The sequence below is a fragment of the Salvelinus fontinalis genome, chromosome 19 (genome assembly GCF_029448725.1).
Source record: "Salvelinus fontinalis isolate EN_2023a chromosome 19, ASM2944872v1, whole genome shotgun sequence".
Classification (NCBI taxonomy): Eukaryota; Metazoa; Chordata; class Actinopteri; order Salmoniformes; family Salmonidae; genus Salvelinus; species Salvelinus fontinalis.
In genome coordinates, this window is record NC_074683.1 from 44,183,130 (window position 1) to 44,208,755 (window position 25,626).

The 25,626-nt window shown below is 45.7% G+C and overlaps 1 protein-coding gene across 1 annotated transcript in view; it reads right to left on the bottom strand.

Moving 5' to 3' along the window:
- LOC129816800 (collagen alpha-2(IV) chain-like) overlaps positions 1-25,626 on the bottom strand; it is a 132,314-nt gene that overhangs the window by 5,513 nt on the left and 101,175 nt on the right. Inside the window, exons 5-44 of the mRNA XM_055871701.1 lie at positions 18,209-18,343; positions 18,048-18,092; positions 17,775-17,891; positions 16,148-16,216; positions 15,934-15,969; positions 15,719-15,772; positions 15,567-15,602; positions 15,402-15,443; positions 15,183-15,254; positions 15,035-15,079; positions 14,250-14,297; positions 14,090-14,125; positions 13,881-13,925; positions 13,672-13,735; positions 13,329-13,439; positions 12,993-13,142; positions 12,787-12,858; positions 12,524-12,675; positions 12,274-12,346; positions 12,047-12,153; positions 11,631-11,823; positions 10,071-10,118; positions 8,923-8,988; positions 8,689-8,787; positions 8,254-8,475; positions 7,966-8,127; positions 7,686-7,856; positions 5,724-5,867; positions 5,466-5,591; positions 5,164-5,345; positions 4,961-5,024; positions 3,032-3,106; positions 2,717-2,824; positions 2,486-2,593; positions 2,173-2,370; positions 1,937-2,053; positions 1,634-1,795; positions 1,358-1,456; positions 1,080-1,226; positions 762-878 (exon numbers count right to left, since the gene is read on the bottom strand). Coding sequence (XP_055727676.1) covers positions 762-878; positions 1,080-1,226; positions 1,358-1,456; positions 1,634-1,795; positions 1,937-2,053; positions 2,173-2,370; positions 2,486-2,593; positions 2,717-2,824; positions 3,032-3,106; positions 4,961-5,024; positions 5,164-5,345; positions 5,466-5,591; positions 5,724-5,867; positions 7,686-7,856; positions 7,966-8,127; positions 8,254-8,475; positions 8,689-8,787; positions 8,923-8,988; positions 10,071-10,118; positions 11,631-11,823; positions 12,047-12,153; positions 12,274-12,346; positions 12,524-12,675; positions 12,787-12,858; positions 12,993-13,142; positions 13,329-13,439; positions 13,672-13,735; positions 13,881-13,925; positions 14,090-14,125; positions 14,250-14,297; positions 15,035-15,079; positions 15,183-15,254; positions 15,402-15,443; positions 15,567-15,602; positions 15,719-15,772; positions 15,934-15,969; positions 16,148-16,216; positions 17,775-17,891; positions 18,048-18,092; positions 18,209-18,343 — 4,117 coding nt within the window. The remainder of the gene's footprint in view (positions 1-761; positions 879-1,079; positions 1,227-1,357; positions 1,457-1,633; positions 1,796-1,936; positions 2,054-2,172; positions 2,371-2,485; positions 2,594-2,716; positions 2,825-3,031; positions 3,107-4,960; positions 5,025-5,163; positions 5,346-5,465; positions 5,592-5,723; positions 5,868-7,685; positions 7,857-7,965; positions 8,128-8,253; positions 8,476-8,688; positions 8,788-8,922; positions 8,989-10,070; positions 10,119-11,630; positions 11,824-12,046; positions 12,154-12,273; positions 12,347-12,523; positions 12,676-12,786; positions 12,859-12,992; positions 13,143-13,328; positions 13,440-13,671; positions 13,736-13,880; positions 13,926-14,089; positions 14,126-14,249; positions 14,298-15,034; positions 15,080-15,182; positions 15,255-15,401; positions 15,444-15,566; positions 15,603-15,718; positions 15,773-15,933; positions 15,970-16,147; positions 16,217-17,774; positions 17,892-18,047; positions 18,093-18,208; positions 18,344-25,626) is intronic.

Genomic DNA, 25,626 nt, shown 5'->3' on the forward strand with positions numbered 1-25,626 from the left:
TGATTTGTTCATTTCATTCTGGAAATGAAATGGTTGTGCTTTTGTAAGGTTATGATTTTATGCCTACTGGAGTGAATGGGCTGCGTACTCTAACAATATTTGATGCTGTGTGTGACTGCTGTCGCCTGTCTATGTGTTTAACCAAGTGCACAAGTATTACGGTCGCTGCTCTTTCAGCACCACAAGCCTGTCACCTTTGATGTGACACTGCTGTTCTCGCTATTGGTGATAGTGGTGTTAGGCTACCAGGCTGGTTGCATTATTTTATACTGTGTGTCACATGTTGCGTCTGTGCCGGTTCTGTCTAGAACTAGAATGGTCTGACTACAGAAGATATAATGTCAGGCGCATTAAGTGAAGCTATGTTTTCTTCTGTTATATTCTAGATTTTTGATACGTATTGGAAGATTTTTGGTCCATCTGAAGGCCTAAATCCTATAGTCACGGTTCGCCACTGCTTTCAGGTAAAACAAGAGAACCATGAGAACTGTCAATGGAATACAGGTTTTAATTCATTTCAGATCAGCCACCTAAAATCCTGGCCCCTTCAGCACTAAACTAATTACATAACTAATAATCCCTACAGGCCATGGGTAATTTCTCTCATAAAACACCTGCGGCTCATTCAAACAAATAACACTCTGACCCAAACCCTCTGGTGGAAACTAGCTCCCTGCCTCACTCCCATTCTTAATCCCTTAATCCAGGCCTGATTGCTGTAATCCTTATATTCCCTGGCATGGCTGCCTTACTGTACCTACCTTCCATGCCTTGAAGACCAAGGTGGCCCCTCCCTCCGTCATTCCCACGGTACCCGGGGGTACCCGGTCTGCCACCCACCCCTGGCATCCCCTTCTGCCCCTGGGGGCCCAGGTAGCCTAAATTGGAAGGGGGTGGGGGGGGGGGGGGGGGGTTAAAGAAGGGGTAAGGTAGAAGAAAAAAGAGGAGAATGGTCATTCAGTGAAGAAAGTCAGCCAATCCTACAGAAGCACTTGTATAAAGAACAACATTTGACATAGAGAAGTACATAACAATATTGTTACACAATATGAGGTAGTTGTGCTGCTGGATCCTCCTACCTGGAGCTCCAGGGGGTCCTTTCGGACCAGTCTCCCCTCGTACCCCCTCTGGTCCTCGGATGCCCTGAGGCCCTGGAGCACCCCTTTCTCCTGGCATCCTGAGGGGGACTGGGGCTGGGCCCTGGTTACCTGGGGCTCCCGGATAACCTGCAGGACCGGACCAGGTCACACACATTTTGTACGTGAGAAACAGGAAACTTTAATAATAGTGTAGGTGATTTTCAGGTGAATTATAGTGAGGTGCAGATTGATATCAAACCGAGGGAGATGATGTCTACCTATGGGTCCAGTACTTCCTTTTGGGCCGGAAGGACCTCGGTCTCCTTGGAAACCAAACCTACCAGGAATTCCCATCATCCCTTGCTCTCCCTTCACACCTTTGGGAAAAAAACATGGCTGTTACTAATTTGACTGTTTCAGTACAAAATAACCAGCTCAATAATCCCTCCTTGTCAAATGTGAAACAGAAAGCCATCTACGATGGATAATAAAACATGATTCTGGATTGTATTTCGGAATTCCCACTCGGGCTACTATAATTCTATGATCTGTACCTTTCTTCCCAGACACTCCACTCTGTCCTTTGTAGCCTGATGGTCCCTGATCCCCCTGCTTTCCTTTCAGACCAGAGAATCCAGGGAAGCCATAGTGGCCAGCTAAACCCTTCTCTCCATATGGAGAGGGCTCACCAGGATATCCACGGGGCCCAGGGAAACCTATGAAACAGAACAATCATTATTAGCACACCAAATACATACACCAACCAAACACATCCCACACACCATGCACACCACATCCCAGAGGATACATACTTAGTTAATCAACTGTAAATCCACGCATTCCCCACTCTACTATACCTGGCAGCCCTTTGGATCCAGGGAAGCCAGGGTCTCCTGATGGTCCAGGTGTGTCTGAGGTGCCCTGTGGTCCATGAGGGCCCTGAAACCCTGGGGGTCCCACCTGGCCCTGGTCACCTGAGTACAAGGGACAAAAAAAGAAGAGAAGGGGGAGGTCTTAGATACTTTGAAATACTAAATGTCCTCCAAACCTTGTAACAAAAAGATGCAATGTGTCTTTTGGAGCAATGACTAACCTGGTTGTCCTTGAACGCCCTTCAAACCCAGCGATCCTGGGGTCCCGACCTCTGAGTTGGGTATACCTGTCTCACCCCTCGTTCCCTTAGCACCAGGAACACCTGGGGTTCCCAAGTTATCCTGACCTGGAAGTCCAGGGATGCCCTTCTCACCCTTCAGTCCATCCAGTCCCAATATACCCTTTAGTCCAGGAAAACCTGCAGAAAGGAGCAGATCAAACACAATGATAAGGCAAAGGTGTTGTGTGTGCACACCTGTGCTTTTGTGTGTGTGTGTGTGTGTGTGTGTGTGTGTGTGTGTGTGTGTGTGTACCTCTCTGTCCTGGGAAGCCTGGTCGTCCATTTGTGCCTGATTCTCCGGGGACCCCAGGCCATCCCTTCGTACCCTGGTTGCCTTGAAACCCTCCTTGACCATCAGATCCTGGAGACAGCAACCACAGTCAGACACAAACAACAGTCATACACAGGCAACAGTCAGACACAGGCAAAGAATGACACTCATTTAAAAAATGTGAGCAACATGGTAGGAAGTCAAGTCTCTTACCTATAGGACCTCCTGTGCCAGGCTCTCCCGGCCCCCCTTTCATGCCGTCAATACCATGGAAACCACCACCGCCCCTGTCTCCCAGATTCCCAATGTAGCCCTTCTGACCTGTAGGGAGAGACAGAGGGCATCAGGAACACTGCTACCATGTTAACACATCTCAGACAGCATCTTAGTAAAACTAGACTCCTTTTCTTCATCTGTACTGTTATCAATATGGTGGAGGCCTACCACTACCAGGTGCACTGTATTTTCTCTCACCAGTCCACAGTTCCTAATGCAAATGAAGGAAGCAAGCCTCAATGAGTGACTCACCTGGAACCCCTGGGAAACCATCCTCCCCCCTCAGTCCTGTGGATCCGGGCATGTCGATTATGGGACCCTCTTCACCTGGAGAAGAAAACAATGAGGCGTATTTCAGCCAGTGCCTTTCACTACTCAATCATCTATTTAAATGTTAAATAGTCCTGGGACTTTCGCTTCGAATCCAAGTGCTTAACTTCTTTGGGGTAGGGGGCAGTATTTTCACGTCCGGATGAAAAGCGTGCCCAGAGTAAACTGCCTGCTACTCAGGCCCAGATGCTAGGATATGCATATTATTAGTGGACTTGGATGGAAAACACTCTGAAGTTTCTAAAACTGTAGGACTGACGTCTGTGAGTATAAGATAACTCATATGGCAGGCAAAAACCTGAGACAAAATCCAACCAGGAAGTGGGAAATCTGAGGTTTTTAGTTTTTCAACTCTTTGCTTATCCCAGATACAGTGGAAATGGGGTCACATTGCACTTCCTAAGGCTTCCACTAGATGTCAGTCTTTAGAACCTTGTTTGATGCTTCTACTGTGAAGTGGGGGCGAATGAGAGGGGATTGAGTAAGGTCTGCCATGAGTTGACCATGCGCTGACCATGCGCGTTTATGTGAGAGTTAGCTTGAGTTCCATTGCATTTCTGAAGACATAGGAATTCTCCGGTTGGAACATTATTGAAGATTTATGTTAAAAACATCCTAAAGATTGATTCTATACTTCGTGTGACATGTTTCTACGGACTGTAATATGACTTCGTCTGAACTTTTGCCTGGACCTGCCCCCGCGTCGTGAGTTTAGATTGTGTACTGAACGCGCGAACAACAAGGAGGAATTTGGACATAAATAATGAACATTATCGAACAAAACAAACATTTATTGTGGAACTGGGATTCCTGGGAGTGCATTCTGAATGAAGATCATCAAAGATAAGTGAATATTTGTAATGCTATTTCTGACTTCTGTTGACTCCAACATGGCGGATATCTCTTTGGGTTGATTTGTCGTCTGAGCGCCGTACTCAAATTATTGCATGGTTTGCTTTTTCCGTAAAGTTTTTTTGAAATCTGACAAAGCGGTTACATTAAGGAGAAGTGGATCTAAAATTCCATGTATAACACTTGTATTTTCATCAACATTTATGATGACTATTTCTGTAAATTGATGTGGCTCTCTGCAAACTCACCGGATGTTTTGGAACTACTGAACATAACGCGCCAATGTAAACTCAGATTTTTGGATATAAATATGAACTTTACCGAACAAAACATACATGTATTGTGTACCATGAAGTCCTATGAGTGTCATCTGATGAAGATCATCAAAGGTTAGTGATTAATTCTATCTATCTATATTTCTGCTTTTTGTGACTCCTCTCTTTGGCTGGAAAAATGGCTGTGTTTTTCTGTGACTTGGCTCTGACCTAACATAATCGTTTGGTTTGCTTTCGTCGTAAAGCCTTTTTGAAATCGGACACTGTGGCTGGATTTACAACAAGTGTATCTTTAAAATGGTGTAAAATACATGTATGTTTGAGGAAGTTTAATTATGGGATTTCTGTTGTTTTGAATTTGGCGCACTGCAGTTTCACTGGCTGTTGACGAGGTGAGACTCTACCGTCCCACATACCCTAGAGAGGTTAACAAAGACAAGTTTAAACTGAGTTGAAACAGCTGGAAAGTGAAGTTTGGATGACTACTGGCGTCTACGGCAGTGGAGGCTGCTGAGGGGAGGACGGCTCATAATAATGGTTGGAACGGAGCGAATGGAATGTCATCAGACACGTAGAAAGCATGTGTTTGATACCATTCCACTTATTTTCCGCTACAGTAATTACCACTAGCCGTCCTCCCCAATTAAGGTGCCACCAACCTCCTGTGGTCTACGGTACTGTACTTATCAATCTGTGAGATTTGGGACAGACAGGGGCGTCATACCTTTGACACCCTTCCCTCCTGGATCTCCTGAAGATCCGTAGGCACCGGGGGTACCTTTCTCCCCCTAAGAAACAAACACAAGAAACACCACATTAGATCGGACAGAGATGTGTCTAACCTGTTTGTAGAACATGTTTAGCATGAACAATAAAGGGGTCTGGCTGCAGCAGAGATACAATGGGAACCAGACTACATGGTCTCACCCTGTGACCAGACATCCCAGGAAAGCCGCTGATTCCATTTGATCCAGTCGGACCTGGCATTCCTTTTGGCCCTGGAAGTCCCTGCGCCCCTGGGTTGCCTGGGAAACCCTTCTCATCGCTGGGGTCTCCGGGAACGCCATGGTAGCCCTCCATACCCGGAACTCCGGGAAAACCTTTAGGACCTGTAGAAGAGAAGTGGGGAAGGTGAAGAAGGGATGAGAATGAGAGGAGTGAAATTAGAAGGAGAGAAGGATGAGAGTATGTGAATAAAGAAGAGCGGTAGGGTATGAAGCCTGAATCACCTCTGGGTCCAGTAAATCCGATTTGTCCTGGTGTTCCATCTTCTCCCTTGGTCCCCTTCATGTCATTGATGATCTGACGAGGGATGTGGGGCTTCTCGCCTGGCAGGCCACTCAGACCACGTTCACCTAGGAGACAGCTGGTTTAAGTGTGAGTGTCCAACCAGATATAAGGATCTGATAAAAAGTAAGAGAAAGACAGGGAAAGAGAGTGGTAGAGCACAGAAAGACACATCGTTCTAATTGACAGTTCAGTCTCACCCTTTGAACCATAGTCGCCCATGATTCCTTTCTGTCCAAATCCGCCAGGAATGCCATCCTCTCCCTTCTGTCCAGAGAAGCCCTTCAGGCCCGACTCACCGGGCATACCTCCAAACCCTGACATGCCACGAGAACCTTTGATACCTGGAACAGGAAGTGACATCACAGGTCAGGAGGAACGTCCTTACAGCAGCATGTGGCTATTATACACTGCTCAAAAAAATAAAGGGAACACTTAAACAACACAATGTAACTCCAAGTCAATCACACTTCTGTGAAAACAAACTGTCCACTTAGGAAGCAACACTGATTGACAATAAATTTCACATGCTGTTGTGTAAATGGAATAGACAAAAGGTGGAAATTATAGGCAATTACCAAGACGCCCCCAAAAAAGGAGTGATTCTGCAGGTGGTGACCACAGACCACTTCTCAGTTCCTATGCTTTCTGGCTGATGTTTTGGTCACTTTTGAATGCTGGCGGTGCTCTCACTCTAGTGGTAGCATGAGACGGAGTCTACAACCCACACAAGTGGCTCAGGTAGTGCAGCTCATCCAGGATGGCACATCAATGCGAGCTGTGGCAAGAAGGTTTGCTGTGTCTGTCAGCGTAGTGTCCAGAGCATGGAGGCGCTACCAGGAGACAGGCCAGTACATCAGGAGACGTGGAGGAGGCCGTAGGAGGGCAACAACCCAGCAGCAGGACCGCTACCTCCGCCTTTGTGCAAGGAGGTGCACTGCCAGAGCCCTGCAAAATGACCTCCAGCAGGCCACAAATGTGCATGTGTCAGCATATGGTCTCACAAGGGGTCTGAGGATCTCATCTCGGTACCTAATGGCAGTCAGGCTACCTCTGGCGAGCACATGGAGGGCTGTGCGGCCCCACAAGAAATGCCACCCCACACCATGACTGACCCATCGCCAAACCGGTCATGCTGGAGGATGTTGCAGGCAGCAGAATGTTCTCCACGGCGTCTCCAGACTCTGTCACGTCTGTCACATGTGCTCATGTGCTCAGTGTGAACCTGCTTTCATCTGTGAAGAGCACAGGGAGCCAGTGGCGAATTTGCCAATCTTGGTGTTCTCTGGCAAATGCCAAACGTCCTGCACGGTGTTGGGCTGTAAGCACAACCCCCACCTGTGGACGTCGGGCCCTCATACCACCCTCCTGGAGTCTGTTTCTGACCGTTTGAGCAGACACATGCACATTTGTGGCCTGCTGGAGGTCATTTTGCAGGGCGCTGGCAGTGCACCTCCTTGCACAAAGGCGGAGGTAGTGGTCCTGCTGCTGGGTTGTTGCCCTCCTACGGCCTCCTCCACGTCTCCTGATGTACTGGCCTGTCACCTGGTAGCGCCTCCATGCTCTGGACACTACGCTGACAGACACAGCAAACCTTCTTGCCACAGCTCGCATTGATGTGCCATCCTGGATGAACTGCACTACCTGAGCCACTTGTGTGGGTTGTAGACTCCGTCTCATGCTACCACTAGAGTGAGAGCACCACCAGCATTCAAAAGTGACCAAAACATCAGCCAGGAAGCATAGGAACTGAGAAGTGGTCTGTGGTCACCACCTGCAGAATCACTCCTTTTTTGGGGGTGTCTTGCTAATTGCCTATAATTTCCACCTTTTGTCTATTCCATTTGCACAACAGCATGTGAAATTTATTGTCAATCAGTGTTGCTTCCTAAGTGGACAGTTTGATTTCACAGAAGTGTGATTGACTTGGAGTTACATTGTGTTGTTTAAGTGTTCCCTTTATTTTTTTGAGCAGTGTATATTTCAGCATTACTCACTGCAAAACTCCAGTGTGAAATTGTATCCTCATATCAACTCTTCATCGGGAAATGACGTGGAATGTGATCAGAGTATGACCATACTGTATATGACCACAAACTCTATAATTAGAACATTGGACAGATCATGACTCCACTGAGTATAGTATGTGTATAGTAAGTAACCTTTGAACCCTGGCAGGCCAGAGTGTCCTGTAGGTCCTGGCTCTCCAGGGTCACCCAGGTGTCCGGTGTTTCCCTCAGCACCCAGACCTCCAAACTCCCCTGGTGTCCCCTTTAGTCCTATTGGCCCCGGGGCGCCAGGATCCCCCTGATCACCCCTTCCTCCGCTCAAACCTGGAAGATACAAATACACAGTGTATTAGCTGTGAGTCAAAGAGTTTCTTCCTCTTCAAAGCAAATTAAAAAAGTTCAAAAAAAGAAGTTAGTCAGTTGTGTGTCTGACCTGGTTGTCCGAAGCTTCCTGTTGGTCCATGGACTCCAGCCTGTCCGGGTACACCTTTCCAGCCGTACTTCCCAGCAGCTCCCGGTCTTCCTTGCTCCCCCTGTAGACCTGAAGGACCCACGTCGCCCTTGAACCCAATCATCCCAGGCATACCACCCATCCCTGAGAGAGACGGGCAGAGAGAGAAGCCATTACAATAGCTATACATTACCACTCTTGAAAAGGTGGAGACATTGTAGTTTATTGAATGTCAACTTCAGTACACTGGTACGTTATGATAGTACCCACCTGGGTAGCCCTCGTTTCCAGGCTCTCCGCTAAAACCTTTAGGTCCCTGCTCTCCAGGAAGACCCACTTCTCCAGTTTGTCCGGTCGACGCTCCCCAGATCTCCCCGTGTGGTCCCTTTTCCCCGGACTCCCCGTCCCGACCCTGTTGGCCAGGCTGACCTTGATCTCCAGGTTTACCCTTGGTGCCGGGCTGACCCAAGTCTCCACGGGGGCCAGTGAAACCTGAGAGAGGACCAGACCATCAGAACTATCACCATCAGCTGGTAGGAGGTTAGAACCTGGACAAAGATGTAATAAGTATTAAAGCACTATAGTACTCTATAGTGTGTCCATTACAAGTGGGAGTAAACATATCTGTGTAGAGGGAGCGGATGTTATGTGTCTGTAACTAGAGCAAAAAGACTACTATTACAGCTAAAGCAGCAACATGATTACCTGGCTGTCCAGGAGACCCTCCTATGCCTTGCTCTCCTATCTCTCCTTTGGCCCCGTCATCTCCAAGTGGACCTGTGAATCCATTTTGACCTGGGATGCCTGAAGCACAGACAAAAGGACATACAGGAAGTTAATCATAAATGTGGATCTTGACAAGAAAAGACCATGCAGGGCATGTGACACATTTTCTGTTTTGCATTCTAAAGCTCAAACTGAACTTAAAGGAAAAGTTACCTGGGAAACCCACTAACCCTTGGGGTCCTGGCATACCGGGTGGTCCGGGTACGGCATCACAATCGCCTGAGTAAAAATAACACACAATGGACATATTTAGATTGTATCAATAATTACCATGAGAACGGTCCTCCTTTTATAACTGCTGTTTTACTACTGTCTAATGAAGCTCTACTCCACATCTCATACTGTACATATCTGTGGAAACTTCTGTGCTTTTGCCTGCTTATTGCCTTGGTTCGACGATACTGTTGCCCAGTGTGGATTGTGGATCAGAGCATAGCGATAATAAAATAATTTATACATATTAGCCAACTAACCAAAGACAAGACTATGACGGGAGAAACCAGTTACAGAAAAGTAGTGCCCTTAACTCTTACTCTATACACACTGAGCACGGTTACATGCACACAATAATACGATTATTGTGAATAGTCAGATTAATATAATAGTTCGATTTAAACATTTCATGCGTTGAAGAATGATTTCCCTAATAATCCTGTTTACATGGACACATCTGAAATCAGGCTACCTGATGGGACTTCAAATCAGGCTACCTGATGGGACTTCAAATCAGGCTACGTGATGGGACTTCAAATCAGGCTACCTGATGGGACTTTGATAAATGCAGAAAATCACCAATCAAAATAAACGTTCTACCACTGCGACCATGTTATTTTTGTGAAGCATATTTGATTCTGAGTTGGGACATATTCAGTTTGTATGTGAAAACTATTTCTAAGATAAATACATTTCTTTCTGAACTCACTTCACTTGCGCAAAAGAAGGAAGCTCGCACTGCTTGTGCTAGCACATGCGCAGATCATATATACCGTTGTTACTCTGATTGAGGCGATTACATGTCCTAATAATTTGAAAGATTGCCTAGAAAACCATGTTTTTTTAATCGGCGTATCCTTACATCGATTATGACCTTACACCGATTAAGTTAAGCCGAGTAAAGTGTTTATATGACTAATGCCATACTTGGCTTACTGCCGTAATCAGTTTAATATCGAATTATTTGTGTGCATGTAAACATACTCACCGACTGTAAACAAACCCAAGACAGAAAAGCTACGGAAGCAAAGCACCAGTAGAAAAGTAGAGAAAGGTTCATGTAATGAAAATGCTGTTACTCCAGCTACCTTTGTCATTCAGCCGTCCATCTCCTCTCGGACTACAGCCAGACACTCCTTTCAATGGCAATAAGAGTGATTGGAAAGAGAGAGGGAGAAAGAAAAAGACAAACATTCAACATAAGGGTTAGAAAAGCTCAAGCATGATCTCATACAAGCACTGTTGGGGCTGGTTTGAGTGATGCAGACAGACTGCATCAGGTCTCATCTGGAGAGCGAGATGAGGAACGATGAAGCATCATTTCAATCATGGACACAAGCAGGGATGGGCAAAAATGACAAAATACAGTTACAAAATACCATAAATATTAATGTATCAAAATAAACAATATAATACTTGCGTTTTTAAATGTATTTAATTAAAATACATGTATTTTGTATTTTCAAATGCAGAAATACATTTGCAAGTAGTCGGCCCGAACAGCAACAACATTATCAGTAACGGTTACAGAAACGTTTTACTTGCTATGACTGTGATATGTTGTTGTTTATCTAACTTGGATTGCACTGACTGTAAGTCACTCTGGATAAGACTGTCTACTAAATAACCAAAATGTAAATGCATGTGTGAATATGAACATACCAAAATGAACTGAAAATCATACTGGGTATTATGATTGGCCTTGTTTCTGGGCAGAGCTCATTACAATAATACTAAGCATGCTTTGCAATTGTTCATTTTTACATATACGTTTATATGTAGTTAATTTAGCAGACGCTCTTATCACACCATAGTGCCATCAGACTTCTGATACCAATGCAGGGTGAAAGGGGGGCCACAAAAGTGTATATATTTTTTTAAACCTTTATTTAACTAGGCAAGTCAGTTTAGAACAAATTCTTAATTACAATGACGGCCTACCCTGAACAACACTGGGCCAATTGTGCGCCTCCCTATGGGAGTACCAATCACGGCCAGATGTGATACAGCCTGGATTTGAACAAGGGACTGTAGTGACGTTTCTTGCACTGAGATGCAGTGCCATAGACCACTGCACCACTCGGGAGCCCTAGGTCAGCCTAGTGTAATACAAATGACTCAAAATACTCAGAAGTAATTGAAATACATGAAACAGAAATACTGCCCATCTCTGGACACAAGGGTATAAGACATTCTTGTACAGTCCCATTCATGACAAGGCCTTGGATTCCCTTTCCCCATACAACTATGGGGAAAGGGGATACCTAGTTACTTGCACGACTGAATGCAGTAAATCAGAGAGGTGCCCGAGGGCTGCATTAATCGATTAATCGGCACCCGGGGAGCACTTGTTTTTGGGGGTCAACTTGCTCAAGGGCAGAACGGAATATTTTTTTACAACTTGCCAGCTCGGGGATTCAAACCAGCGAACTTTCGGTTACTGGCCCAATGCCCTTAACCGCTAGGATACCTGCCGCCCCCTACTACAACTAGTCTTTCTGTTTTCCCCACAATTAACGGAGGAGGAGATAGGGTAGATAGAGAAGAAAATAATGAAAACGTTCAAGAGAGATGAAAACAGAAGTACTCAGAGTAATTGGGAAAGAGAGCGAGAGAAAGAGAGATAAAAGAGGGAGAGGGTAACACACCTGGATCTCCAGCTCGACCTTTGACACCAGCGTAACCCGGCTCCCCATCATCCCCATCATCGCCTTGTAACCCTCTGACCCCTTTAGTGGCACCTAGAACTCGTCCCGGTTCTCCCATCTGTCCAAACAACCCAGGGAGACCCGACCGGCCAGGATAACCCTTTTCTCCAGTGAGTCCCTCAGGTGCGTCCCCCTAGAACAGAGAACACAGGACATATAGCTCAGAACATATCCCTCCCTGTAATGCTAAAGATCTACACAGCTGCATTGGCTTAAACAGCTAATATTATAGACACATTATCAGGTAGAAAGTGTTTGAGGTGCTTGAACAGCAGGTTATCCATGAGAAAGTAGGTGGTGGGAAAGACAAGAATGGATCTTTAGCAGGTATTATGTTGCACTAGTAGGCCACTTACTGAAAGACCACGGTTCCCAGGGAATCCATTGATCCCACTTGGCCCAGGGAAGCCCTGCAATCCTGGGTCACCAGTCGCACCCGGATCTCCTGGGTCCCCGGCATATCCTGTAGAGTTCACACACAAACGCACTCATTTACACATACACTTGCTTCATGGTGTCTCACACTCACCACTGTATAAAGGATATACAAGTGTGTGAAAAGAAAGAATAAGAAATGCTCCACCTTTCTCTTTGGCCCAAATCAACTCGCCCTTCCTGCCCTTTGGACCCGGTTGTCCTGTGGCACCAGGGAACCCCTATGGAGGAAAGAAATACGGGGACATATAGTAGGGGAATAGGAAGCCAGTGAGATTGGAGAGGAAAACAACTATTAAGAGAAATGTTTAAGATGAATGTTGCCCTACTGAAAGTGATATGTGATATTTGTTACGAGGTAGACGTTGTCAAGCTGAGGTGGTGTTAGTTGTTCTTACAGGCAGTCCGATGACACCTTGGGGTCCTGGCTCGCCTGGCTCGCCCTGCTGACCAAACTCGCCACTCATTCCAGGGTCGCCTTGGCTACCAGCAGGGCCAGGCAGGCCCGGAGGAGAGTGGACAATGTTGCACTCACACAACCCATGATCACCTAAAACACATACACAACTCAGATCAGCTGTACTGTAAGACATAACATGTGAGCATACAGCGCACAAACGTAGATCACGGATTACATGTCTGAATAAACACACACTCTAACCTTTCAGTCCTTTTCTCCCTGCAGAGCCTGGCCGCCCTCTCGACCCAGCAAATCCCTTGTAGAAGTCCGCCCCTGCAGATATTTTGACACATACACATATTAAGAAACACATTTACAACTCAACACATTCCTTTAATATCATTCCATCATACTAAACAACCTTTTAATAAAATATCAATATGAATCTCTTTCATGTCCACACTCACATGATCCTGGTGGTCCGGGTGGGCCCCTCAACCCAGAAATGCCGTCGATACCTGGGGGTCCGGGGCTGAGAGCAGGGATACCTGGCTCTCCAGGTGGGCCCGTCTCTCCCTTTACCCCCGGTTCCCCGAACGGACCCCACAGGTACTCCACTGTTGGAGCATGAGGTATAAGGGAGATAAAACAGTGCACAACTTGTTAACAATACAATTATAATAATTGTTATTATACCATATTAATAAGTACAATAGATCTACATTGCCACATCACTGTAACTAGTGTAAAAACCTTCTAACACTACTGGCCACTGACTAGATAAGTAAGGGTTTGGTACTGACCTTGTAATTGACTATCACTCTTCCTAGCAGGAGGTCCAGCCCGGCCTGGCAGACCTTTCTCCCCCTGCAAACCCATCTCTCCCTGGGGTCCCAGCTGTCCAGGGGGGCCAACTACATCCCCACCCCAACATGGACATCAATCAGTATCAATATACCGATCAGTATTATAACAATAAAACAGTAAGCAATATATTATAACAACTCTACAAGCTAGTCTTTAATGTTCAACATCATATTCAATGAAAGGCTGACTACCTGGAGAAAGACGATACTATATATTGATAGTTGATAGATAGTTGATGCTGATAGAAAAGTGATTGATGAGTTGATTGGCTAATCATACCTCTGTTAGGTCCTCCTGAGGGACCTTCATAATAGATCAACTCCCCAGGTTCTCCGATGGCACCCTAAAAATAATCCCCTTCTGTTAAAACCTACTACATGTATATAGCTTGCGTGTTCGGATTTGAAGGAAAGTTTAGAATGGACCACTGTCCAATCAAAGATCTGATAGTATCACAGTGTTTTGATGTGAGTATCAACTGTAGAAACCTGTTGGCCATCTCTGCCCCTAAATCCTGGTTCTCCAAGGTCCCCCTAAAGGGAAAGACGGAGGCAGAGAGTTTATGAGAAAGGTGTCCAGCACCATCAAGAGCACTAAAGATACAACTGCAACATCTCTACTAGCCCACAAAGACCAACACATACTACTGACTGCAATAATATGGATATCTTGGCATTGTTGTGCCACACAAACATACCCTTAGTCCTTGCTCTCCATCCCGACCAGGGACACCCTGAAAGAACACACAAGGATATTCAACAGGTCAGTATCTCAAAAGCAACAAAGAAGAGAAGGGTTCAATAAGGTATAATAATGTATGTGTAATTTGTACAGTATAATGTTTGTGTAATACTAACCCTTTGCCCAGGCATCCCCATAATCCCAGTCTCTCCTTTGTTGTCAGCCTGATAAGTAACAGATACAATCACATTTTATTTGTCACATGCTTCATAAACAACAGCTGTAGACTAACAGTGAAATGCTTACTTACGGGCCCTTCCCAACAATGCAGAGACAGAAAATAGAGAAATAATAGAAAAGTAATAACATGTAATAATAAAAGTAATAGTAAATAAACAATGAGTAATGATAACTTGGCTATATACACGAGGTACCAGCACCGTGTCTATGTGCAGGGGTACGAGGTTATTGAGGAAGATATGTACATATAACTAGGAATAAAGGGACAACAGGATAGATAATAAATACTAGCAGCAGTGTATGTGATGAGACAAAAAAGTTTGTGCAAAAAGGGTCAATGCAGATAGTCCGGGTAGCTGTTTGGTTAACTATGTAACTAACTATTTAGCAGTCTTATGACTTGGGAGTAGAAGCTGTTCAGGGTCCGGTTGGTTTCAGACTTGATGCATCGGTACCGCTTGACGTGCGGTAGCAAAGAGAACAGTCTATGACTAGGGTGGCTGGAGTCCTTGACAATTTTTAGGGCCTTCCTCTGACAACGCCTGGTATAGACGTCCTGGATGGCAGGGATTTTGGCCCCAGTGATGTACTGGGCCCTACACACTACCCTCTGTAGGGTCTGGCAGTCGGATGCCAAGCAGTTGCCATACCAAGCATTGATGCAGCCAGTCAAGATGGAACATGGTATTATAGAGACCACAGGAGAAGAGAGGTCACTTACCTCAACTCCAGTTTCACCTTTCAACCCTTTGTCACCCTTTCTGCCCTGGAGGAGACAAAGCAGAACATTGTTAGAGTGATTCAGTTCACACACAATCAAAATATTTATTGTTATTTTTGAACATATTAAAGTGTGGAGCTGTACTGACGTAGGGTCCGGTAAGTGGGCTGGTATGCTGATGGGTGGAGTTCCCTGGGGGACCTTGCTGTCCAGCCTCACCCTGTGGTGAGAGAGAGAAGTGCAGTGAGAATCATGCAGCAGAGATGAGGACAGCATTGACAATCATAATATTTTTGAAGTCAAACACATTAAGTGCTGGGCAGTAAAAAACTATTTGAAACATATAATTGTCCCTGCAGTCACATACCGCTTCTCCTTTGACCCCCTTCAACACTTTGGTCATGGTGCCCTGAGCAGAAAACACACCAGGTTAAAACACATCCTTATTAATGTATTTTAATCTCATACACTAGCCACGTATCTTCTATGAGAGATGAAACATAGTACAAATTAGTTGATGTGAGGACCTTACCTTTGGTCCAGGAAGGCCAGGAAACCCTAATGGGCCCTGAGTCAGGAAACAAACCAGAATAATGATTGGGTATCTATCTAGTACACAGAAGGGTGTATATGGTACAACAACACATACATATGCACGCACACGCACACACACACACCACTAACCTGTGGTCCTGGGAGTCCTCTGTAGCCCGACCGACCTGGGTAACCCTGAGGACCCTGAGAGAGAGAAGGGAGGATGGAGAAAGATAGAATGTCAGAGTGCAATGTAATTTTTTATATGGAGTAGCTATATATATATATATATATAGTATAATGATGCTGGCTATCTTGTACCATAACTTTAGAGTGACAGGGAAAGGCGGCGGCGCCATACTTACAACAAATCCAGGATATCCGGGCTGTCCTGAATCTCCCTGTAGAAAAGACACACAGAGAGAAGAGGTTGTTTCTGTGTAGAGTACAAGAGTACATCATATTTGTGTTCTGTACAATATCATGACATGATGTACCATTCAAAATAGCCTGTACATTGATAATACTGTTGTACTGATAGCAGGTCTATCCCACAGTTCTCTAGCCCTCTTCTCTTACCCTGAACCGCTCCATGAACACACTAAGCTCCAGAGTGTCTCCCTTCTGTCCCTTTCTGCCTGCCTGACCCTGTGTGGGGGGGGGGGAGAGAGAGAGAGAGAGAGAGAGAGAGAGAAAGAAAGAAAGAAAGAAAGGGGGTGGGGTAAAATAATGAAAAGATCAAATGAAGGAGAGGGAGTTATTCAACATCTCAGACTACAAGATGGAATCCTTGATTCTATCTCTACAAACGTCTCTGGTGACCTGTCATTCAGGGCTCGGCCCCACCTGTTTTGAACTACACCATTTTTAGCAGAGCTCAGTTTTAGTCTAGCTCAGTGCTTTCTGTGGTGGTACGGCAGCCAGCGGAAAATACGGAGCGTAGGGGTTGGTAATGTTCTCTAGTTGCGCCGTGATTGGCTCAGTGTTCTGTCACTCATGGGGACACTACGTCACAGCCAAATCTAAGGGAGGAGCTTGAAAATTAAAGCCCCTTGGGTGCTGGCATAGAGTTACAGAAGTGCCCATCCAAGAAGGGTCAAGGTCATTGGCCACAGATAAAATTACGTCAAATCACATTATATCTACAGTAGCTTTGATTGGCAAGCTAGCAGTCATCATCATGAATCAAGTCGACAATCTACTGGCAACTGCTTTTTAATCCTTGTCATGTGAAGAGAAATAATGACGAGAAATGTTAGTTAAAACGTATCGGTATAATGACGAGAAATGTTAGTTAAAACGTATCGGTGCTCATCAGCCATAAACATTGCACAACAAATTGGAATTCGCAAATGTTTTGAATGGTCATCCAACTCGGAATTGCAAGTCGGGAACTCGGGCCTCTTTCTACAGCTTCGACCTGAAGATCACTGACGTCATCATGTTTTAACCTTGTTTTTTTCTGAGTTCCCAGTTGTCTTGAAAGCACCATAAATCCAGAGAATGACAGACTTTGATGACAAAGTTTGATGACAAAATGTGCCCACGAAGGACCGCCTGGCCACCTTCCTGTTCAAGTGAGCACAGCACAACAAGGTGAGTCCAAAAACGTTTGCATAAACATTGCTGCATAAATTATATAATATACCAGGGAGATACCAGGGAGATATGCATACTGTAGCTAAGAAAGTAATACTAAGTGTATGTTGTGTAGTAAGCTGTTAGTAGCCCATGTTCCTCACCCTAAAACAAATTATGAACAAATAGCTATATTGACTATGTCCGTCCTCGCTCGCTAAATCAAAATTATGGATTGCCTCTTATCCGCTCGTCGTCCCCTTATGCCATAGCTTGTACATCTCAATTGTCACTAGAAACCACATTTGTTTCAGCAAGTCAGCCACATCAGCTATGTTTTTTTAAATGCAGTAAATGAGGCTGAATAAACTGTCAGACAAGGCTCTGCTGATAGCCAGGTGTAGCAGTTGTAAAGTGTTGGGACTGCTGTTGGGACAGCTTTATGTAGGACCTAACAGCCTGTGGGCACAGTTTGTCACCGTTATAGTGCAATTAATGTATTGTTTAGTGTTGTGTTGTGTAGTGGCTTTGCTGGCATGCATGTAAAAAATATATATATATTGTTTGCCCACCAAGATTTACATACTAAAATCGCAACTGCTGGTGACATCACTGGGTTCATACGTACATTATACCCGGGCTGGCCATCGTAGCCTGGTTTCCCTGCCAACCCTGAATCTCCATGTGTTCCGTTGCACCCGTCTGCTCCAGGTTTCCCACGAGTCCCTGCCTGTCCTGGATGGCCCTGGAGATGATATGGAGGAGTTAATGACAGACCTTTAGAACATCATTGCATGTTGTATTTAGACTACTTACAGTATTAACAAGACAACAATAGATTATTTATTGGAATGGGTGTGTCTGTTATTTATTTGTTCGGAGAAAATATAATCCCACTTACAGGAATACCGTCCGATCCAGAAAACCCTGGAACACCAGTCATCCCCTGCGGAGAAATGAAAAACACTTATACAAGTCCATACCAACACTTGATGAGTAGACACAATACTAAGCCAGAGTCTGAGATCTCTAATGAAGAATTCTCCAGTCAGTGTTCCTCACCACAGAACCCTTGGGGCCGATGAAGCCTCCTCTGCCCCGGTCGCCCTTCTCTCCTTGGACTCCTTGGACTCCTGAGTCCCCTAGGCCCCCTGGAGGCCCATGGGGTCCCTGCGGGCCAAGAGGACCAGGTTGGCCCTGAGGAGGAGAGAGACATGTTAATCAACAGAAGAAAAGAGACATGAAACACATCAAGGGGTGGAGACTGATAAATATTAGTGCTGAGCGATTAGTGCTTTTTGAGGTCGGTTCAGTTTCAGTTCGTTATTAAATAATTATTTTCGGTTTCAATATAAAAAATTCAAACATGAAATGCACTATGCATTATGTGGGTTGAATGCTTATGTGGGTTGAATGCTGTAACAACACTGAATAAAACAATTAATAAAAGTCCCATGATGGTAGTGACTGTCCATTAATGCTTATCACTTTTTAACCATCATTTATTTACATTCATTTAATAAAATATTTGTTTTGACTTCATTACTTAATTCAAAGTCATCATCTCATCTCTATAGCGCTGCTGCTTATGCTGTCTGACAAAATCACTATTTTAGTAGTTCTTCATAGTTAAATACGGCATACTCTTATGATTGCTGAATACCAACTATGAATCACTTAGATCATGTCGATTACGGGTTCTATCTTCTCTCCTCGCACAACCCGCTTCTCACCGCTTTCCTTCCATTGAAAATGAATGGGAAGCGGTGTTTCACTGAGCGGTGTCGCCCCTAGCGTACATGGGCCGTCTCCATGTCCGCGCCACACAAATTGGGCACGTTTAAGCGGGCGTGCGATGGATTATGGTCATTGTAGTTAATTACCACGTTTTCTGCACTAAACTACATAGAATATTGGCCTGTTGGAAACTACAACTTCCTACTACATTTCACAGTTCAGGCTTGATCTGATGTATCTTTACAGAAACTGCACATTGAGCTCACAGAAAAAAACCTGAACCAAATAGAATTCAAATAATTTAACTGACGTCAGTGAATTAGTTGTTTAAAAAAATAAAAAAATACATGTACAGATACCTAGGGGCACACTCCAACACTCCGACATAATTTACAAATGAAGCGTGTATGTTTAGTGAGATGTTCTCTTTATGTGTGTGAATTGGACCATTTTCCTGTCCTTCTAAGCTTTGAAAATGTAACGAGTACTTTTGGGTGTCAGGGAAAATGTATGGAGTAAAAGTACATTATATCCTGTTGAGGATGGGGGCGCTGTTGAGACTATTTATGCTAATTGGGTAATTTTTGAAACGGCTTCCCACAAAATCCTTGATCGTACAATATGCATATTATTATTATTATTGGATAGAAAACAGTCTATAGTTTCTATAGGAGTTGAAATTTTGTCTCTAAGTGGAACAGAGCCCATTCTACAGCAATTTCCCTGACATGGAGTCAGATTTGAGAAATGTTGGCCACTGTTCTGAAGTCAGTTAAAAGGGCACTGTTATTGCTATGACTATACGGACACTTCTTACGTCTTCCCCTGGATGCCTTTACGTGATGACGATTCCAATGGGGTCGATTGCGCGTTCACAGGCACTACAAATGAAAAAACCCTGTAGCTAGCAAGTCTTTTCTTGGTGCGTAACGCGCGTGGAAGACACCGACCCGCTCCTGTTCCAAGCGTTAGTTTAGCCTGTTATATTTCTCCGGTCATCTTTTCACTCGTTATAGGAGTTAAAAACATCATAAGGTAGTTAATTTAAAGCGTTTTATAGCAATTTATATCCGTTTAGTGCGATTTTGGGACATTTATTTTTGAAACGATGTGAATAGCCGGGCACGCTTTTCAGTTCATCCCGAACGCAGTTGGCATTTCCACATGGCAAGAGGACAGCTTTCCACCAAAAGACGATTACTCCCAAGAAAGGATCCTTTGCCCAAGATACTGATGGAAGAACAGCTCATAGTAGGACATTTTTATTATGATAAATCGTGTTTCTGTCGAAACATTTTAGTGGCTTAGGACGCCATGTTTTTTGACGTAGCTTCGCTTGGCGCAAACTGTATTGAAAAGTAAGGATAAATTAAAAAATGTAATTCCGCAATTGTATTAAGAATTAAATTGTCTATCAATCCCTGTCCACCCTATATTTTTTAGTCACGTTTATGAGTATTTATGTATAAGAGTAGATCACTGTCTAAGTGGCGCAAGGACATATCCTGACCAGCTGAGCTACATTTCACATTGTCTAACCATGATTTTGGTGGCTAAATATAAACGTTTTCGATCAAACTCTATATGGATTGTGTAATATGATGTTACAGGAGTGTCATCTGAAGAATTCTGAGAAGGTTAGTGAAAAAATTAATATATTTTTGGCGATGTTGACGTTATCGCTCACTTGGGCTAGAATCAATGCTGGGCTGCTATGTGCTATATGCTATGCTAATATAACGATTTATTGTGTTTTCGCTGTAAGACACTTAGAAAATCTGAAATATTGTCTGTATTCACAGGATCTGTGTCTTTCGATTCGTGTATGCTGTGTATTTTTACGAAATGTTTGATGATTAGTAAGTAGGTAAACACGTTGCTCTAAGTAGTTTTTCTATTCCATTTGTGACGGTGGGTGCAATTGTAACCTATGCCATCTACCTGAAATATGCACTTTTTTCTAACAAAACCTATCCCATACCATAAATATGTTATCAGACTGTCATCTGATGAGTTTTTTTGTTGGTTAGGGGCTATAAATATCTTAGTTTAGCCGAATTGGTGATGGCTACTGGTGTTGGTGGACAAATAAAAGATGGTGGATGTCACGATCGTGTGGCGGATTAACGGACCAAAATGCAGCAGTTGGAAAATATGCCATCTTCTTTTATTTTAACACGAAGATGAACACGACACAAAAACACTTTAACAAAACAACAAAATAACAAAACGACCGTGAAGCTACAAACGTTGTGCACAAACATACAGGCTACTAACGTTCTTACATAGACAACGCTAGACATATACACTCAACACAAAACCATCTACTACACCCCATAACCCCTTTACCAAATAAACACCCAAATCCAACAAAACATAAACATTACCCATGTCACACCCTGACCTAACTAAAATAATAAAGAAAACAAAGAATAATAAGGCCAGGGCGTGACATAACCCCCCCCTTGAGGCGCGAACTCCGGGCGCACCATACACAGTCTAGGGGAGGGTCTGGGTGGGCTCCCCTCCACGGTGGCGGCTCCGGCTCTGGTCGTAGTCCCCACGTCACCACAGTACCTAACCACCTCCTAGGCTTCCTCCAAACGACCCCCCTCCACATTAACCCCATTGCATTAAGGGGGAGTTCCGGACTAAGGGACAGCTCCGGACTAAGGACCAGTACCAGGGTAAGGGGCAGTACCAGGGTCAGGGGCAGTACCAGGATAAGGGGCAGTACCAGGGTAAGGGGCAGCACCAGGGTAAGGGGCAGCACCAGGGTAAGGGGCAGCACCAGGGTAAGGGGCAGCACCAGGGTAAGGGGCAGCTCCGGACTGAGGAATGGCAGCTCCGGACTGAGGGACTGCAGCTCCGGACTGAGGGACTGCAGCTCCGGACTGAGGGACGGCCCATGGCTGGCTGACAGATCTGGCTGCTCATGGCTGGCTAACGGATCTGGCTGCTCATGGCTGGCTAACTGATCTGGCTGCTCATGGCTGGCTGACGGATCTGGCTGCTCATGGCTGGCTGACTGATCTGGCTGCTCATGGCTGGCTGACGGATCTGGCTGCTCATGGCTAGCTGACGGATCTGGCTGCTCATGGCTAGCTGACGGATCTGGCTGCTCATGGCTAGCTGACGGATCTGGCTGCTCATGGCTAGCTGACGGATCTGGCTGCTCATGGCTAGCTGACGGATCTGGCTGCTCATGGCTAGCTGACGGATCTGGCTGCTCATGGCTAGCTGACGGATCTGGCTGCTCATGGCTGGCTGACTGATCTGGCTGCTCCTGTCTGGTTGGCGGCTCTGGCAGATCCTGTCTGGTTGGCGGCTCTGGCAGATCCTGTCTGGTTGGCGGCTCTGGCAGATCCTGTCTGACGTACGGCTCTAGCGGCTCCTGTCTGGCTGGCGGCTCTAGCGGCTCCTGTCTGGCGGACGGCTCAGTGGGCTCATGGCAGACGGGCGGCTTTGCAGGCTCATGGCAGACGGGCGGCTTTGCAGGCTCATTGCAGACGGATGGCTCAGATGGCGCTGGGGAGACGGATGGCTCAGATGGCGCTGGGGAGACGGATGGCTCAGATGGCACTGGGGAGACGAGCAGTTCAGTCAACGCTGTGCAGACGGCAGACTCCTGCCGGCTGAGGCGCACTGTAGGCCTGGTGCGTGGTGCCGGGACTGGTGGCACCGGGCTGGGGACACGCATCTCAGGGCTAGTGCGGGGAGCAGGAACAGGGCATACTGGACCCTGGGGACGCACATTAGGCCTAGTGCGTGGGGCCGGAACTGGTGGTACCGGACTGGGGACACGCATCTCAGGGCTAATGCGGGGAGCAGCAACAGGATGCACAGGACTCTGGAGACGCACAAAAGGCTTAGTGCGTGGTGCCGGAATTGGTGATACCGGGCTGGAGACACGCACCATAAGGCTAGTGCGTGGAGGAGGCACTGGTGGTACTGGGTTGGGGCGGGGAGGTGGCGCCGGAAATACCGGACCGTGCAGGCGTACTGGCTCTCTTGAGCATTGAGCCTGCCCAACCTTACCTGGTTGAATGCTCCCGGTCGCCCAACCAGTGCGGGGAGGTGGAATAACCCGCACCGGGCTATGTAGGCGAACCGGGGAAACCATGCGTAAGGCAGGTGCCATGTATGCCGGCCCGAGGAGACGCACTGGAGACCAGACGCGTTGAGCCGGCCTCATGACACCTGGCTCAATGCCCAATCTAGCCCTACCAGTGCGGGGAGGTGGAATAACCCGCACCGGACTATGCACACGTACAGGAGACACCGTGCGCTCTACTGCGTAACACGGTGTCTGCCCGTACTCCCGCTCTCCACGGTTAGCCTGGGAAGTGGGCGCAGGTCTCCTACCTGCCCTTGGCCCACAACCCCTTAGCCCCCCCCCAAGAAATTTTTGGGAGTTACTCACGGGCTTTTCGGGCTTCCGTGCAAGACGTGTCCCCTCATAATTCCGGTTTCGAGCTTGATTCTCCGGCTTCCATCCACGTCTCCTAGCTGCCTCCTTAAACCACCTCTCCTGGGCTGTGGCTGCCTCACCTTTCACACGAGAGCAGCGATATTCTCCAGTTTGCGCCCAAGGTCCATCTCTTTCCAATTCGTCCTCCCAACTCCAGAGATCCTGTGTAGGTAGGTCCTGTTGCCGCCTTCCATGCCGCTTGGTCCTATGGTGGGTAATTCTGTCACGATCGTGTGGCGGATTAACGGACCAAAATGCAGCAGTTGGAAAATATGCCATCTTCTTTTATTTTAACACGAAGATGAACACGACACAAAAACACTTTAACAAAACAACAAAATAACAAAACGACCGTGAAGCTACAAACGTTGTGCACAAACATACAGGCTACTAACGTTCTTACATAGACAACGCTAGACATATACACTCAACACAAAACCATCTACTACACCCCATAACCCCTTTACCAAATAAACACCCAAATCCAACAAAACATAAACATTACCCATGTCACACCCTGACCTAACTAAAATAATAAAGAAAACAAAGAATAATAAGGCCAGGGCGTGACAGTGGATTATGCTAATGTGTTTTTAGGTAATAGATGTACATCTTTACATATTGTGTCTTCCCTGTAAAACATTTTAAAAATCGGACATGTTGACTGGATTCACAAGATCTGTGTCTTTCATTAGCTGTATTGGACTTTAATGTGTGAAAGTTAAATATTTAAAAAAAAAAAATTTTTTGAATTTCGCGGCACTGGTTTTTCAGTGGGGGGGGGGGGGGGGGTGTGCCGCTAGCGGCACGCTGATCCTAGACAGGATATTCTTTAGGAATGTAGTAATGTAAAATGTGTCAAAGGGTACCCAAAAGAACTACTCAAGTAGTACTTTAAAGTATTTTTACTTAAGTATTTTACATCACTGGCACTTTAGACATACCGATGTTGTAAAAAGAACATGGAAAGACCATTCAGTCCCCTTATAGGCCGGTAACAGGGCTTTAGTGTTTAATAGAGGTGAAAGCACCACAACAATGTCAAATGATATAAAACAACTACAGCAGCTAAACATGTTGCAGTGGAGGTGAGACTCCACCCAGTGGTGCTTTATGGTTTTATTACAACAACCTACATGGAGAAACAGTTTTTCCACTCTGGGGGAACAGTAAAGAAGCAGAGAGAAGGATTCCAGGCTAGGGCCAGGGTGAGGGATATTAAATCCAATTGATAGATGATAACACCAAAGAAGGTGGATAAATGAAGATGTCTTACTCAGGCCGGTTACCAATGAAAAAAATAGTCACAATTCCGGTCTACTTAAGGGGTGGCTCTCCCATAGACACCAATGTAATAGCAGCTGGATCTGGTCTACTTGGTTCATTGACTGTATTTGAACCAGAAAAGATGAAGGAGTGGCATGTCTCACTTCCTCTTCCGTCTCTGCTAACAGCCCCCTCCAAATCAAAACCAAACATGGATTTCATGTTGTGTTCTCACTGTGTTTCACACCTGTTTGTCCTAAGTAGTCAGTTGCTGTACGGGCACCAGAGACGGAAGAGGAAGCGAAACACCCCACCCGCTGTTTCTTCCTGCCACAGACAGGAAGCAGACAAGACGTAGAATGGAGTGTGTGCACGTAAACATGGACATCCATGTTTGGTTTTGATTTGGGGCGTGGGGTGGTAGCATCTAACAATTGGATTGAATTATTTCCTGGGCACCGGTCAGTGATGTAAGGGACAACCTATCAAGAAGAACTATCAACCGACTACGGATAAACACTGAGTGTACAAAACATTAAGGATGCCTCTTCTTTCCGTGACATAGATCCTATACTGACCAGGTAAATCCGGTGAAAGCTATGATCCCTTATTGATGTCGCTTGTTAAATCAGTGCAGACAAAGGGAAGGAGACAGATTAAAGAAGGATTTTTAGACCTTGAGACAATTGAGACATGGATTGGGTATGTGAATGGATGGCCCTGCATGGCCAGCCATGCATTCAGAGAGTGAATGGGCAAAACATTTAAGTGCTTTTGAATGGGGAATGGTAGTAGGTGACAGGTGCACCGGTTTGTGTCAAGAACTGCAACACTCATGGGTTTTTCACGCTCAACAGTTCCCCGTGTGTATCAAGAATGGGTCACCACCCAAAGGACATCCAGGCAACTTGACACAACTGTGGGAAGCATTTTTAGTCGACATGGGCCAGCATCCCTGTGGAACGCTTTCGACACCTTGTAGAGGCCATGCCCCAACGAATTAAGG